The sequence below is a fragment of the Schistocerca gregaria genome, chromosome 2, assembly GCF_023897955.1.
Source record: "Schistocerca gregaria isolate iqSchGreg1 chromosome 2, iqSchGreg1.2, whole genome shotgun sequence".
Classification (NCBI taxonomy): domain Eukaryota; kingdom Metazoa; phylum Arthropoda; class Insecta; order Orthoptera; family Acrididae; genus Schistocerca; species Schistocerca gregaria.
The window spans coordinates 684,556,144-684,573,966 of record NC_064921.1 but is presented as its reverse complement, the minus strand read 5'-3'; the positions used below and the strand labels follow the sequence as shown (position 1 = coordinate 684,573,966).

At 40.8% G+C, this 17,823-nt stretch overlaps 1 protein-coding gene across 4 annotated transcripts in view; it reads left to right on the top strand.

Moving 5' to 3' along the window:
• LOC126334761 (axin) overlaps positions 1-17,823 on the top strand; it is a 242,049-nt gene that overhangs the window by 94,638 nt on the left and 129,588 nt on the right. For 2 of the 4 annotated variants that reach the window (XM_049997337.1, XM_049997336.1), the window contains exons 4-6: positions 6,565-6,835; positions 7,688-8,149; positions 12,378-12,542. In XM_049997337.1, coding sequence (XP_049853294.1) covers positions 6,565-6,835; positions 7,688-8,149; positions 12,378-12,542 — 898 coding nt within the window. The remainder of the gene's footprint in view (positions 1-6,564; positions 6,836-7,687; positions 8,150-12,377; positions 12,543-17,823) is intronic. The other 2 variants (XM_049997338.1, XM_049997339.1) reach the window with 1 other exon arrangement.

Sequence of the window (17,823 nt, the reverse complement as noted above, 5' to 3'; positions counted from 1 at the left end):
ATGGTTGTTCTCACATTGTCATTGCCTCCAAGTAGCATCATAAAGATCTTACTGCCGAACAGGCATTGCATTGGTTATGTGCCACACACAGGCAGTCTATGCAGCTAGCTCATTTTCAACAACAGAGTCTCTGCTTCAACTTCGCTTCGGTGATGTGGGATCTTAAAGGTTGGTGTGTGGTGCTGATGCAAATATGCTACCTGACCGAAGGCTTAAGATTTTTGTCAATTTCTGTTGGTTAAGGACTGGAATGAAACTGTGTAAGCTAGAGTGCTTTAGATTACTTGATAGAATAATAAGTGAAATGGGAAACGGATCTCTAATAACCATTTTAATTTCGTGTCAGGAACACCAAATACGGGAGTTCTATTACTTACCTTCAAAAATATGCAGCAGATTTTGGTGTCAAATATAGCAGAAAAATTAATACAGCTGAGCTAGTTAATGGAGTAGTGGTTTTCAAATTCCAGTAGATTTTGTTTTAGTTTAATTTTTTTAAGGAAGTGCATACAGTTTTTAATTTACTTATAACAATAGAGTTAAGTAGTTATCTACAATATTTTTCATCAATTGTTGTGATCATCAGTCCAAAAACTGGTTTGATGCAGCTCTCTATGCCAGTCTATCGTGTGCAAGCCTCATCTCCGCATAACTGCTGCACCCTACATCCATTTGAAATGTGCTCAAGCCTTAGCCTCCCTATACAGTTACCTCCCCCCCCCCCCCCCCCCCTCTCTCTCTCTCTCTCTCTCTCTCTCTCTCTCTCTCTTACCAGCTAATCCCTTCTTCAAGTCAAGTTGTGGCTAAATTTATTTTTTCCCCATGTGATACAATAACTCATTTGTTAGTTGCTCTACTCATTTACCATTCATCATTGTTCTAGACCACAACATTTCAAAAGCCTCCTGTCTGAATTGCCTATCGTCCATGTTTCACTTTCACTTCCACTTCAGACAAATACCTTTAGAAAAGACTACGTAGCACTTCAGTATGTATTAAATGTTAGTGACTTTCTCTTTTTCAGAAAAGATTTTCTTGCTATTGCATCTGCATTTTATTTATTTTGTACTGTAGCCATCATGTGCTGCTTTGCTACTCAAATAAAAAACTAGTATACTGATTTTAGTGTTTTAATTTCCTAATCTATTTCCCTCAGCAGTGTCTTGATTTACTTGGAGTACATTACATTCCATTATCATTTGATGTTAGTCTTATAATCTCTTTTCAAGACTCTATCCAATCCATTCAAATGCTGTACCTTAGCTGTTTCTGAAAGAATTCCAATGTCACCAGCAAACTGCAAAGTCCCTATTTCTTCTCCCTGAATGTCAATTCCCTTTCCTGATTTCTCTTTGGCTTCCTTCACAGCTTGCTTGATGTGCAGATTGAATACAACACTGCCCCCTCCTTTCTCATCTATTGATTCCCTTGTGAGATTTAAAACTTTCCAGGCATACATATTGTTCCACAAAATTTCGGGTGAACTGCCGGATGTTTGCTACTTCCTGCCACAATATTTTGGTGCAAAGTCTTCTGGCCATCTTCATCTACATCTACATACATACTCCACAATCCACCATACGGTGCATGGCAGAAGGTACCTTGTACCACAACTAGCATCTCTCCCTGTTCCACTCCCAAACAGAACGTGGGAAAAATGATTCTGCCAATATGCCTCTGTATGAGCCCTAATCTCTCTTATCTTATCTTTGTGGTCTTTCCACGAAATATAAGTTGGCGGCAGTAAAATTTTACTGCAGTCAGCCTCAAATGCAGGTTCTCTAAATTTCCTCAGTAGTGATTCACGAAAAGAACGCCTCCTTCCAGAGATTCCCACCCAAATATCTTCAGGTGTTACTGGTGAAAACTCCCTTAGCTCTGGTATTTAAGGCCCCTCTGGCACATGCATGGTGGATTACCTTGGCGTTGTGTGTGCACTACTTGAGTGCGTTTGATTCTGCTGCGCCACACGCTCTCCGTGGTGAAAACTCAGCGCATCGTATCTATTAGATTGTCATCCCGTGGTTCCATCACAGAGCTACGCCGGCTGCGGAGGACACGAAGTTTTTTGACAATTGGATTCCATGCCGAATTCAGTTGGTAACTACAGTCACGATTAATAAGAGACTCATTGACAGACAACTGTATTTCCACAGATTCATTAATAATAGAACTCCAAAAGTTAGACGTATGGACCACAAATTTTGTCTCATTATAATTCATAGCATGACCAGGGGAAATACAGAGGTGATGGCAGACTTACAAGGCTGAAGAAGGCAAGTATGCCACTGATGTTCTACAATGTGATCCTGCACAGTACGCATTGTTTGCCCTATATGAGATTTGCCGCATTCACACCGAATCCTGTAAACACCTGCCTTGCGCAGCTCTAGGTCATCTTTGACAGATACCAGCAGCGTCAAAATTTTTGCAGGAGGGCAAAAGATTGCTTTCACTTTGTGTTTCCTTAGTATTCTGCTGATTTGCGCTGAAATATTACCGATATATGGTAAACAGGCAGTCGTTTTAAAGGCCTTTTCCTCTTCTTTGTTCCATCATTTACAGGTCTTCAGCGCTCTCTCCACTTGCTGGGACAAATAGACATTCTTCAGAAATACAGTCTGCAGGTGCTCCAGTTCCGTTTGCAAACTATCGGTGTCAGAGATAACGTGGGCTCGGTGAATCAATGTCTTCAAAAGACCCATCATTTGTGCTGGATGGTGGCAACTAGTGGCTTGCAAGTAAAGGTCTGTGTGAGTGGGCTTTCTATATACTGAATGGCTATGTGTGACATCACTCTTACGTCTCACCAATACATCTAAAAATGGCAGGCAACCCCCCTCCTCCAACTCCATGGTAAATTTTATGTTTTCATGTATGGAGTTCAGATGTTGTAGGAACTCTTGCAGATGATCCAAACCATGAGGCCAAACTATAAAAGTATGATCAACATATCACCAAAATACTGCTGGTCTAAAAGTGGCTGAGACAGGTCTGGATCCTCAAAATCTTTCATAAAAAGATTGGCCACCAGGGGACAAAAAGGACTCCCCATGGCAACACCGTCTGATTGCTCATAAAACTCGTTAAATAAAAAAATATGTAGAGGAGAGAGTGTGCTCAAACGGCACCATAATATCAGCTCCAAACCTATTGCCAATGATATGTAGTGAGTCCACAAGAGGTACATTTGTAAAACGTGAAACTATGTCAAAACTGACCAAGTCATTACTGTGCAGCTGCAGTAACTTAAGTCTGCTGATAAAATCACTAGACTTCTTTATGTGATGTGGACACTTTTCTACCATTTGTTTCAGCAAAGACGCCAAATACTTTGCTAAGTCGTAAGTGGCTGCTCCAATATTATTTAAAATTGGACGTAATGGCATGTTATCCTTGTGGATCTTCAGCAATCCATGTAGCCTAGGTGGAACTGAACTATTTGGTTTTAGTTTCTTAATTACCTCCTGTGGTAAGGAACAGTGAGTCAGAAGTTCTGCTGTTTTCGTCACCACTCGGGTAGTAGGAACCTTACCTATTTTGTGATATGTTGAGTTGCTTAATAAAACATTAATCTTATTACTATAGTCCTCCCATAGCATTAAAACAGTAGCATTACCTTTGTCCGATTTAAGTACCACTGTATCCAGGACTGCTCACAAGTTCCGGAGGGGTGCCCTCTCCATAGGCGAGATGTTGCTCTTCGGCAGTGTAGCTCTTGTCAACACACAACAAGACTCCTGACACACTTCCTCTGCTTCAACTGTAGCAAGACGACGCACAGCTTCTTCAATGGAACTGACGAAGTCCAGTAGTAGTGGTGAAACAGGTGTAGGGGCAAAATTCAGATCTCTTGCTAACACAGACATAGTTGCGTCATCTATAGGTTTCCCCATCAAGTTAATAACGGATCATCGAGTAAGAACTTCCTCCAGCATCTGTGTCGAAAGTCAGTCGAACTTGGCTGTTTGCCTCGTCGTAGCTTCGTCATGGCTCTAGTTTGCTTTGGCCCATGTTGCACCATCCATCCAGTCCCAAGACATCGTAGACAATCTTGCTGCCAATTCTAAATGAATATAATACATGTCCTTTGCAGTTGGCATTGAATGTGAGAGACTTGTTCATCATTCTTCCAAATTATTTGAGAGTATTGCAGTTGAATAGTTGTTCTCCTCTCCAAGGGATGTTATTTAACCGCGCGACCGCTACGGTCGCAGGTTCGAATCCTGCCTCGGGCATGGATGTGTGTGATGTCCTTAGGTTGGTTAGGTTTAATTACTTCTAAGTTCTAGGGGGACTGATGACCTCACTAAGTCCCATAGCACTCAGAGACATTTGAACCATTTTGGATGTTGTTTTCTTTTACCTTTTCTAGTTTTGGATACAATCCACAAATGCGTGTCTTTCCAGGATTTGGGTTCAGGTGGTCATCATCATAGTGACTGACCAGGTTTTCGAGAACTTGCCAGCTTTATCTCTACTTGCTCAAAGTTTTTGCCTTGGGAAAATCTACTCAAATCCTGTCAGTACCGTCCACCAATTCAATATATAGATCCAGCACCATGATTTAAGAGAGTCTTCCTTATTCTGCCTAGGGTGTGGTTGAAAGATAGAGGCTAGATGAACAGAAGTTCAGAGTACCCTGACTCATCTAATGATGGCAGAGATTAGTGACGTGCAAACTTTTTGATGGCAAATATTGGATTGTGAGGCATATGATGTTAGATATTGCCATGTCAAGTAGTGATGGATGGATAGTAAGTTGAAATTAGAAAGCATAAAGTAAAAAGAATATAAATTTAGGGCAGGTTAGGGTCAAGATGGAATTTTTTAAGATTGTGTCCAAATTGCATGAGGCATTTCAGTTGAAGGGAAGTGGAATGTAATAAAGTGTCTCTTAATACCTGGGAACTCCTTCCAATTAGCCATGATTTATGCCTGGATAATTCAGTTGCTAAAACATTGCCAACAGAAGGCAAAGTTCTGGGTTTTAGTCCTAGTTCGCCTCACAAGTTTCTCAGGAAGTTTCAGAATCATTCACACTTCACTGTAGAGTGAAAGATTCATTCTGGGAACAACTAGGTTATAATTTAGCCAGTACTCTATTATATCCTGTCTTCCAGGAGAGCTCATCCAACAAATTAAGCAGAAGTTCTTCTGTGAAGTTTGAAAAGTACTAGAGAGATATCACATGCTTAGTTTCGCACATCATGAATGTAATTTGCTGACTAGAATGATACACAATGTAATAGGGAAGAAGTTGAAAAGATGCTCGAAGACGGTATGTATTGTTTCAAAGAAGGTAGAGATAGCAAAGGAGCCCTTCTGACATTGCATTATTGTGGAAGAAAGATTAAAGAAAAATCAGACTACTGTTGAAGTATTCATGCGTCTAGTATACAGTGACAGTCTGAAGTGGAATAAGGTGTGTGAAATTCTGTGATGAATAGAAATGAAATAGTAGAGAAGAAGAAGAAAAGTAGCAATTCTCAGAAAAATTTTGGTGTGGTAAATATGTTAAGAGATATAAAGATTACCACAAGTTGGAAAGAGATTGTATGTAGTGTCAAATCAGCCAAAAATCTAGAATTGTCGGTGGAAAAAAAAATAAAAAAAAATTCAATGTTACCAGGTCATTGATTTTCTATTTGGTCTTACATGTCAATGGGTGGGAAGTAGTAGCTAGAAATGAATGAAGGGCAACAAACTGAACTAATAAATGAAAGCAGCCAAGAAAAATATTCGAAAGGAATAAAACTATATATTTTGAGTTGTTACACAAAATTATTGGTTACAAAATTGTGGAAGGCAAATAACAAGAGTCATCAGAACTGCCAAATAACTGACAGAAAGTAAAGAAATGCCAAGGCTTAAATTATTGGATTGGAGATGAGGTTGCTGACTGAACCATGTGAGGACTTTTATCTATGGTCAAGAAGAAATTGTTGGGGAGTGATGGTTGGTAGTGACAAACAATAAGCTGCAGTTGCTGAAGTAAAGTATTTGACCATGTTCCTCCTGTGGAATAAAGTGATCTTCATATGCCTTCAAATTGGGCACTGTCCCTTAGACATGGCTCCCCCAGCTTTCTCTTATGCCTGTAGTCTGTAAATCACTGTATGCTATATTTTAACTGAGTGTGTTCTCTTACATCATAAGAGGGGACATTGAATTTCAGCGGGGATCTGCCCTCTGTTTTAGCTGGTGAGAAGATGAGTGTAGTTTGCCACAGTTTTGTTACTGTCAGTTTCTGTTGCTGACTTCTACTCCAGTTTAGTGTATTTTGCTGCCACTCGTCTCTTATTATTTTCGTTCAGGTGCAAAAGACGTAGCTATCATGCGCCCAAACCATTCTATACATCTACCTACTTACCTACCTACCTACCTATCTGTCCATCCATCTGTCCAAGATGAAATTGAATATGACCTTGGTCCATGTGAAAGGCTGCTAATTTAATAGAGCATGGAGAATGAAAATTAGACTTTCCGTGAGTGTGAGATATTTTTGCATCTTAAGCCAACTGGAATACAACAATTAACTCTCTTAACAATGTTGGTTTGTAGATGGCAGTGCTCCCCTTGGATTCGAACCCGAAGGCAGTTGCCAAGGAGGTGGCACTTTTGTCGAGGGTTCATCACCTCCATCGTATCTGCGTTGGGCCAGCAATCTCCATAGCTTGCTTGATGATCCTGATGGTGTTGAACTTTTCCGTCGATACTTGGAGCAGGAAGGTGAATCACATGTGGACACACTCACATTTTGGTTTGCATGTGAAGGTCTCAAAAAGCAACAAGACCCAGAGAGAGTCAATCAACTCGTCAAAGTTATTTACAGGTAACATACCATTAACCATTTTTCTTAAAATACCTCAATAACTATGATCATCTGTAATGTTTCTGATGTAATTGAGATAGGCAGTGGTGTTAGATCAAGGAACTTGTGCAGGTGGCTATAAGAAGGAAAGAAAGAAAGTATAAAAAGGAAAAAATAACACTGTACCAAAAATATACTTAAGACAGAAAAATGCAAGATTATGTAATGAATACATAGTTTTATATTCAAACTGTGTATTTTTCAAGTAACTTATTTGAAGAAATATCGTCATCATGTGAACACTGCTGTAAGTTTTACATTGATATGGTGTTAAGTTTGTATCAGTACTAGTTAAGTATCATCACATAATTAAAAATAAAAAAGTTTTCTTAAAGTGTGGGCAGCAGGTGCAAGAAACAATAAAGAAGGAAGACAACATTATGTAGTTACAAGGTAACAAAAATACAAGTGCTTATTAGGTGATGAGGATGACAGATTACCCTGTTAATTATGGTGGTATGTTAAATGATGACAAATAGTAGTGATGTTAGTAGTATCAGTGATTGAACTTATTATTGGGGGAAATTCATAGCGGTGGTATAATATTCAAAATACAAGTCTGTGAATAGCTTTGGCATCTTCTTTGTCACACCTGCATACATACAGTGTTGCATATATCAGTGCATATTGATTTATACAGTTGTGGATTTTATATTCCTAACAGTCTGTCATCATTTATGTGCAAGGAAAAACGTTTGTAAGACTATAATATAACATTATAGACAGTTTTCATGTTTTCCTTCCACTATAATAACATACTAGCATTGTTACTGCTGACTTGCTGCAAAGCAATTTAAAACTCTTCTTTTACAGGCGATTCTTCCACAAGACTCAGTTGGCTATACCAGATGAACTTCGTAAAGAAGTCAATCGTCGCATCAAAGAAGGGAAGGAACTTCTGGAAGGAGATATTTATGATGATGTGCAACAGGAAGTAGAGAGACTTATTAATGAAACTACATACCCTAACTTCCTGAGATCAGACATTTATTTACAGCATGTGCGTGGCATGCAGAATGGAGGTGAGCTTTCGTCCTCATCAGGTTCAGGTTCCTCCAGTGGTAGTGGTGGGTGCTCAAGTGGTGGAAGTTCTGGTGGGGGTGGGGCGTGTAGAGCGGAGGCTACAGCAGGTGGTCCCCTGCCAACACTTCACGAAGACTCTGAACTGGTTGTACCTGGTGGGGAGGCTGCACTGCCTCTTACCAAGGACATGCTTATTGCCACACAAAAGCGACGGGCTTTGGAGTTGCGGCCCAAACCTGAAGCATATGCTGGGTAAGTCACAAATACTGTGTGCGTGTGTGTGTGTGTGTGTGTGTGTGTGTGTGTGTGTGTGTGTGTGATTTCCTCTTATGTGTAATGCAGTTTTCTGGTGCTAACAGCTGAAATTACAGAATGTGGTCCTGCCCATATGCTTTTAAGAGTCAGTTGCTTATTTTAGGGAGTGACACACAACTGGTCAAGAATTACTTTTGTTGTGAAGAAAGAGGTATGAGAGCTGCTATAGAATACAACAAAATTATTGTCATATATACAGTGGAAAATTTCTAGACAATGTCAGTGAAAAAAAGAGAAATTTATTTTACCTCTCCCCATCCTCTCTGTTTGAATGACTGGTTCTTAACTGAGGAAGACTTTCATCAAACAAGATTGCTCCATGGAGGCCTCTCTTGAATATGGAGCATTCCTTAAAGAAAACCTTCACGTAAACTTTTACTACCACATAAAGAATGGTTTCCAGTGACAGTGCTTAAAAGGGAGGCCTCCATTGAGCAGTCTTGTTGAATTAAAAATTCAGGTAACAACCATTTATTCAAACAACAGAGTGGAGGAGGGAGTAATAATTTTTCTTTACGAAAGATGTTGCAGAATCTAAATAATTTAGGAGAAAGGAAACCACTCACTGAATAGTAGAAGTGCTGAGTCATCAACAGGCACACAAGGAAGAATGAAATCTTGCTACCTTTCGGAAAAATCCTTTAACAAGCTAGAGAACACATACATGTATGTTTTCTCTAGCTTGTTAAATTATTTTTTCCAAAAGCTAGCAAATATTCATTCTTTTTAATATGCTTGTCAGTGACAACACTTCCACTATTAAACAACTCACACACACGACGACTGTGTGGCTGCTGAGGCCAGACTGGGAGAAACTGCTTGTGATGGGAGAAGCAATCTGGTTGGTTGGGGAAAGGACAGCAGGGTGAGGTTGGGGAATGGTAAAGCGCTGCTTGTGCGACCAGACAGGGATGTCGGGGGGACAGTTTGGGAAATAGATGCAGTCGGAAGGTAAGACAAGAGGCGTGAAAGGAGGGAGGAGGGGAGGAGAGAAGTAAAAAGTCAACGAGTGTGATGGTGGAATAGAAGGCTAAGTAGCGCTGGAGTGGGATCACGGAAGGGGATAGATGGGTAAAGGACAGTGACTAATGAAGGTTTACACCGGGGAGGGGGGCTAGGAATGTAGGATATACATTAGATGGAGATTTCCCCCGTGTGCAATTCATAAAAGCTGTGTTGGCAGGAAGGATCCAGATGGCACAAGCTGTGAAGCAGTCATTGAGGTGAAGAATGTTGTGTTGATCAGCATGCTCATCAACTGGGTGGTCCAGCTGTCTCCTGGCCACAGTTTGTTGGTGGTCATTTGTACAGGGAGGCATCTTGTTGACTATTACAGTCAACCCACATAGAGCACAGCATGGTGGTTGAGCTTAGCTTGTAGATCACATGACTGCTTGTAACCAGACTCGAATACATGGAGGATGTACGAGACATTTTTTGGATCTAAATATGTTACAGGGATATGAGGCAAGGGATTGGGAGCAGAAGCGTAGTAGGAATGGACAGGAATGTTGTATATGTTTGATGAGCAGTAGAGTACCACTGTGGAAGGGGTGGGAAGAATAGTGGGTAAGATATTCCTGATTTCAGGGCATGACCAGATGTAGTCGAAACTCTGGCAGATAATGTGATTCAGATACTCCACTCTTTGGGGGTTCTGAGTCATGAGAGGAATTCTCCTATGTGGCCAACTGCTGGGACTTTGGGAGGTGATGGGTGCTTGGAGAGGTAAGGTTCCAGAGATGTGTTTCTGTACGAGGTTGAGAGTGTAATTTGAGTTTGTGAAGGCCTCAGTGAGACCCTTGGTATATTTGGAGAGGAACTGCTCATCACTATAGATGTGACGGCCAAAAGTGGCTAGGCTGTATGGAAGGAACTTCTTTGTATGGAATAGGTGGCAGTGGTTGAGGTAGATCTGTTGCTTGTAGGTAGTAGGTTCAATATGGACAGAGATACTGATGTAGCCATCTTTGGATTGAAGGTCATCATCGAAGAAGGTGGCTTATTGTGTTGAGGAGGACCAGATGAAACAAATGGGGGAGAGGGTTTGAGATTCGGGAGGATAAGGGTGTCCTCAGCCTCGATGCAGCTCACGAAGATGTAAACATTGAACTTGAATCAGGTGTGGGGTTTGGGATTCAGGGTGGTTAGGAAGGATCCATCTGGATGCCCATGAATAGGTTGGTATAGGATGATGTCATGTGGGTGTCCATTGCTATACCAAATATTTATTTGTAGATGATGCCTTCAGAGGTGAAGTAATTGTGGGTGATGATACAGTTTGCCATAGTGACCAGGAAGGAGGTTGTTGCTTTGGAATCCATCTGGTATTGGGAAAGGTAGTGTTCAGCAATGCCAAGATCAAGGACCTTAGGAATGTTAGTGTAAAGGGAGATGGAATCAATAGTGACAAGCAGGGTGTCTTGTGGTGAAGGAACGGGAGTGGTAAAGGAACAGAAACTGTGGAGAGCTGGTGGAGGAAATGGTTGGTGTCTTTGTATATAGGAGGATAGGTCATGGGTAATTAGCAGAAGGTATTGGTCAACGAGAGATTCGCTCAGTGTGTGGGGGGGGGGGGGGGGGGGTGTCTATGGGCTTTAGGAAGTAGGCAGAACGTAGGAGTACAGGGAGTGGTAGGTGTGTGTGTGTGTGTGTGTGTGTGTGTGTGTGTGTGTGTGTGTGTGAGAGAGAGAGAGAGAGAGAGAGAGAGACTTTGGAATGATGTTCTGGGATGGGCCTAAGAATTTGAGGAAAGACAGGAGATACTGCTGAATTTCTGGAATTGGGTCACTGTGGCAGGATTTGTGGATGGACAAATCTGACAGCTAGCAGAATCTTTCTGCCATGTAATCTGTGGGGTTCAAACCCACTGTGTTGGAACCTATGTCAGCAAGTAGGATTATAAGGCTGCAATCAGTTTTTAGATGGAAGATTGTGGTTATGTCTGTAGTTATAAGGTTAGCTTTTGTATTGAGGAATTTGGAGAATGATGGTGAGACAAGGCCTGAGGTTACAAAATTCTGGCAGGTTAGCAAGGGGTGATTTGGGCAGTGGGGGTGGATCATGGTTGGATAGAGGCATGAACTGAGTCAGGCAGGATTCAACATTGATTTTGGGTTAAGTCTGACTGGTAGGGTAGGATTGGTGACAAAAAAGTGTTTCCAGTGCAACTATTGCATAAGAAAACTGCTACATACATATACCCAAAGACGTATGCTAAATAAAACAGAAAATTTTGTGCATTATTTCATTTGCTTCAATATTGTAGATGATATGACGTCTTACATAGGTATTCTGATTATTCTGCCAGTAGCACCAACTGATATTTTTCTACTGCTTTGCCCTACTTGATTTTTTAAGCATGTAAGTTACTCCCACAATTATCATTGCATGTGTTTGTTTTGATTGTGGTTTGTGCTATGCAGAAAGTTTTTGATTTAAAATTAATAGTCTTGTTTGTTTTTAAGAAAAGCTTAGTTCCTGAACACTGCTAGTTTTCAGAGAAATTTGCTTGTTTGATGTGTTGGAGCAAAAATGCCTTGTTAATTGCTTTACCAAATTCACTTAGTATGCCATGCAAGTTGTCTTACAGTACCAGGCTAGCGAGACATTTTTAATTTTGTTACATACATTTTTTATGTTACTTTTGGCATCTGCTTTCGTTTTTTCATTTAATTTTTGTGCCTTGTTTTAAGTCCTGTTATTGTATAGTGTAATGTATGAAAAATCACACAATTGATAGCTTCCACCTATTGGTAATATGATTTCTTTCATTTGGTGAAAAAGAGGTGAAATTAATAAACTGTACATACTAAGCTGATACATAATCACATGCCATTGTGAAAGGGGCTTTGTTTCAGAAAAGATTCAGTTTTCTTTAATAAATTCACTACCATTATATTCCATAATAGTGATCTTTACTGATTAATTCTATTATTGTTTGTGGAAACGTGGTAATGTTTCTTCAGTATTAATTTTTGATGTCAAATTTATTTTCAGTTAGTAATAAAACATTAACCGTGAGATCTACAGAATCCATTGAGAGCCTATTGCTCCACCTCGTCATGTTGAGTAAATTAATCACTCTACAATTTTGGGACTTAACACAAGACTTGCTGATGCTTGTGACTTGAAACTTGTGCTTGATGTTTTTGTTTGCCATTAGGCTGTACCTGCAGCAGCATGCTCACCATCACCCTCCTCATCATATCCCACCTCACCTTGCATATTCATCCTACAATCCTGTATCTCGGCAAGATAGTGAGTTGCAGTCTCTGAGTTCGGATGCTCGCACAGAAAGTGACAACATGTCTCTCACGGACAGTTCTGTGTAAGTTTTTGCACATATTTACAAAAAGATATTTTGTGTGTGTGTGTGTGTGTGTGTGTGTGTGTGTGTGTGTGTGTGTGTGTGTGTGTGTGTGTGTGCGTGCGTGCGTGCGTGCGTGCGTGCGTGCGTGCGTGCACTCGTAAGTGTACACGCCTATTACTGTTTCATTAATTTTTCTACTTAATATTAGTATCAATGAAAAAAATCTACTCATCAGTCGCACGACAGGAGATCACGCATATAAAAGGTATTACAGTTTATAAGCTTTCGGAGCTCTGAAAGCTTACAAACTGTAATACTTTTTGTATGTGTTCTCCTGCTGCTGCTTTGTAAGTAGATTTTTAATCAGTCCAATTACATTATATTTTCTACTTAACATTGTTTGTTATGTAATCTTTTTATAATTACTTATTTTTGTTGGTGATGGTTTTGAAGAATTATGTCAGTTTTCCTCAGTGTCTTTGTTACTGATTTATTAATATAATTTGGACTTACATGAAACTTATTACATCCGCAAAGTGTGGCACAACAAAGAAGTGGGTGATAACCATGGGGATTAAGGATAGATCAGGATAGCTTCCATTGTCCAGTCCATACACCAATAAAGTAACTGTCATGATGGATAAATTGATGGGGAATGAATATGAATGGACTGATCACCAATTTTCATTTCAGATGGTACGCCAAGTCAGTGACACTGCTAAATGACACTATTTACCTGGCTTGCACTGCATCAGAGTGCTGACAGATCATTCTGATAATAAGACAAGATACTTAGAATCATTCAGTTCTGGTCTTATATTTCTATGAGCATAGTTTTGCCAAAGTTTGGCACTGTTCTGATGTTTTGCTGAACTCTTCAGGCCTTGATGAGCTAACTTATTCTGAGTCAATGTATCAGAGGACCTACATCCATGTGTGAATTCTGGGCTGTTGATTTTTTGGGCCAGATGAAAGGAAGTTGAGAGTTGTCAACTGAGGGAACTCGAATAATGGATGTAGGCTATATGGTACTTCCAACTACATTCATGCCATCACCTTGACAGCATAAGTTTAACAAAATTTACCACTTTTTATACTACATTAATAAATTGGGATTATATGATCCAAAAACAGGTTAGTGGAGCTAGCTAAATAATGCCTGAGGACTATAACAACATCAGAAATGTAGCTACAAACAAAAAGCCAAATGTGATTAAAATCAGGTCATATATAGTGTCTTATTCCTTGAAAATCAGTCTTAGTCAGTGAACAAATATGCTCTGGAGATGTTTAGTTGTGACAGGCACATACATTCACACAAGCACAACTCACATGCACATGACCACTGTGTCTGGCCACTGAGGCTGTACTGCTTACAGCAACTGTGCCTAGTGGGTGAAACAATGTGTGGGGTTGATGGGGGCGAGGAGGAGGAGGCTGGGGTGGGGAGATGGGGTAGCAGTGTAGGGGTGGGAGACGGTGTAATGTAGGGATGCTAAGTGCACACAGATGGTTTGGGCTGGAGGGGAGTAGAAAAGAAGAGTAGTATAGTATTTGAAAGAAACCTACAATTTCCTGCACCTTTTTAACTCCCCACAGTTCCTGTTCCTTTACCAGATGGCGTGCTGCTCATCACTATTGATGCCACCTCCCTCTACACTAACATCCATAAAGGCCGTGGCCTTGCCGCTGTTGAAGACTACCATTTCCTATGTGCATCTGATTCCAATCCAAACATACAACCTCCCTGCTGGTCACCATCACCAATTGTATCCTCACCCACAGTTGATTCACCTTTGAAAGCATCACCTACAAACAAATCCGTGGTACAACAATGGTGCCCACGTGGCACCATCCTATGCCAACCTGTTCGTGGACCATCTAGAGGAATCCTTCCTAACCACCCAGAATCCCAAATCCAACACCTGGTTCAAATTTATTGACAACATATTCGTAATCTGGACTCATGGTGAGGATACTCTATCTGCATTCCTGCAGAAAGTCATCACCTTCTTCTCATTGACTTCACCTTCTCCTCCTCAGCCTGACAAGCCACATTCCTCGATGTTGACCTCCCCCCAAGGCAGGCTACATCAACACCTCTGTCCGTCTCAAAGTTACAATCCATCAGCAGTACCTCCACTTTCGACAAGTGTCATCCACTCCATACCAAGAAGTCATGTCCATACAACCTAGCCACCTGTGGCTGTTACATCTGTTGTGAAGAGCAGTCTCCCTCCAAATAAACCGAGGTTCTCAGTGAGGCCTTCATAGGGCAAATATACCCTACAAATCGTGTAGAGAAAAAGTCAGTGTGCCTTGTCTCTCCAGTCACTAATCATTTGCCCCATGCCCACAGTCTGACCACAGAGAAGCACACCCTTGTGACTGCTGAATCACATTTTCTGCCAGGGTTTCGACTATCTCTTGTAGTACCCTGAAATGAGGAATATCTTACCCACTATCCTTCCCACCCATCCCACAGTGATATTCCACTGCCCACCGCACTTGTGCAATATCCTTGTCCATCCCTACTCCACCATCAAGTACTCCAGTCCAGTCTCCTGTCCTGTCAAAGGCAGGCCTACCTGTGAAAGCAATCATGATATCTACAAGCTAAATTGCAACCACTGTGCTGTTTACTGTGTGAAAATGACAACCAACAAGCTGCATGTCCACATGGATGGCCACCAACAAACTGTGGCCAAGAGACAGCTGGAGCATCCAGTTGCTGAAAATGGTGCTCAGCACAACATGCTTCTCTTTAATGTCTGCTTCACAGTTTGCACCATCTGAATTCTTCGTACCAACATCAGTTTTATGAACTGCACAGCTTGCAGTATATCCTATGTTCCTATCACCCTCCTGGTCTTTGCTGATTCCTGTCCTTCATTCACCCATTCAATTTTGTGCTACCACTCCAGCACTATACTGCCTTGTATTCCACCAACACACCCATTAGTCTTTTTTCCCCTCTTCTGCTTCTCTTCTTTTCCACTCCACTGCATGAAATGAGGCTTTTTTTCCCTTCAGCAACTGCTGTTTCTGCAAAGACAAGACTGATACAAATGATGATGCTGATTCCTTTTTTAATGAAAATTAGTACAAAAACTAAAGAATGATTCTTAAATGAGAAAGTTAAGGTATAGCAAAAATGATGAGATCATACATTAGGATATTTTGTGACAACCATAACTTGTTTGTTATCTCTTTCTTCCAGAAGGAAACTGATAGATTATGGACTTAATAGAGACCAAGTAGAATTAAAAGTAAAATTGATGTTGTTTTATCAGAAAGAATTGGTATGGAATGTTGCAGTACTAAATCACTTTAATTCTTCAACTGATCGTAGACTAGTAATACAGGAGTAATATCATTTGAAGAGCATAAAGACATATTGTAAATGAATACAGGAAAAGTGCTAGAATCTGATGAATTTTGGTGGAATTTCAGAGTTGTCTGCACAATAATTATGAAATAGTTCTACTTCACAAGAAAAATAGCAGACAAGTCATAAAAAACTATGGACTTACCAGCCTCTTCTGTGTAATATTCACAATATTATGAGCAACTGCAAAAAATACTTTGTTTTTATTAGGTAAAGAAACAAATTGGCTTCAGATGTGGTCATAGCAAAACGGAATATTTCCAATTTGTGAACTAGGTTATGGAGTGCTACATTGAGAATGGATTAACACTTTTCTTGGGTTAATAGATTTTGGGAAATCTTCTGACTCAGTTTTAATAAATTTCACAGGAGAACTTCTGTGAAGCTTGGAAGGTAGGAGACAAGATACTGGCGGAAGTAAAATTGTGAGGATGGGTTGTGAGTTGTGCTTGGGTAGCTCAGTTGGTAGAGCAATTGCCCGCGAAAGTCAAAGGTCCCAAGTTCGAGTTTCAGTCTGGAACAGTTTTAATTGGCCAGGATGTTCCAAATCAGCGCACACTCCACTGCAGAGTGAAAATTTCATTCTGGAATTTTAAAATAATCTCTCTGAATAGTCATTGAGAAGTGAGAAATACATTGAATAGCCAAAGTAACTGGTACATCTGCCTAATACCGTGTAGGGCATCCACGAGCACGCAAAAGTGCCACAACATGATGTGGCCTGGACTAGACTAATGTCTGAAGTTGTGTTGGAGGGAATTAACACCATGAATCCTGCAGGACTGTCCATAAATCCGTAAGAGTACAAGGGGTTGGAGATCTCTTCTGTGCAGCACAGTGCAAGGCACTCCAGAAATGCTCAATAATGTTCATGTCTGGGGAGTTTTGGTGGCCAGCAAAAGTGTTCAAACTTGGAAGAGTGTACCTGAGGCCACTCTGTAGCTATGCTGGACATGTGGGGTGTCACATTGGCCTGCTGGAATGGCCCAAGTCTGTCGGAATGCACAATGGACATGAATGGATGCAGGTGATCAGACAGGATGCTTACGTACATGTCACTTGTCAGAGCCGTATCTAGACGTATCAGGGGTCTCGTATCACTCCAACTGCCCCACACCATTACTGAGACTCCACCAGCTTGAACAGTACCCTGCTGACATACAGGGTCCATGGATTCATGAGGTTGGTTGTACAGCTTTGTGTCATGCTGTCAAGGGTACATGAGTGGGCCTTAGCTCCGAGAGCCCATATTGATGATGATTGTTGAATGATTCGCATGCTGACACTTATTGATGGCTCAGCATTGAAATCAGCAGCAATTTTCAGAAGAGTTGCGCTTCTGTCATACTGAATGATTGTTTTCAGTCGTCATTGGTTCCGTTCTTGCAGGGTATTTTTCCAGCCACAGTGATGTCAGAGATTTGATGTTTTACCAGATTCCTGGTATTCATGGTACACTTGTGAAATGGTCATATGGGGAAAATCCCCACTTCATCGCTACCTCAGAGATACTTTGTGCTGTCACTCATGTGCCAACTATAACACCACGTCCAAAGTCACTTTAATCATGATAACCTGCCACTGAAGCAGCAGTAACCGATCTAACAACTGCACTATACACTTGTTGCCTTGTATAGCCGTTCCTTACCACAGCACTGTATCCACCAGTTTACATGTCTCTGTATTTGAATACACGTCTATACCAGTTTCTTTGGCACTTCAGTGTGTATTCAACCTTTATAAATATTCTGAAGAAAATAACTAAAGTACTACAACCTCTCTTTGACTTCACTGCATATAAAGGACTATTTGGAATTGAAAGAGGATTTGGACAAAGCAATTGTGTATCAACAACAGTACTCCAAGCGAACATAGAGAAAGTGTTCAGATCCCTAAATTAGAACAAATAAG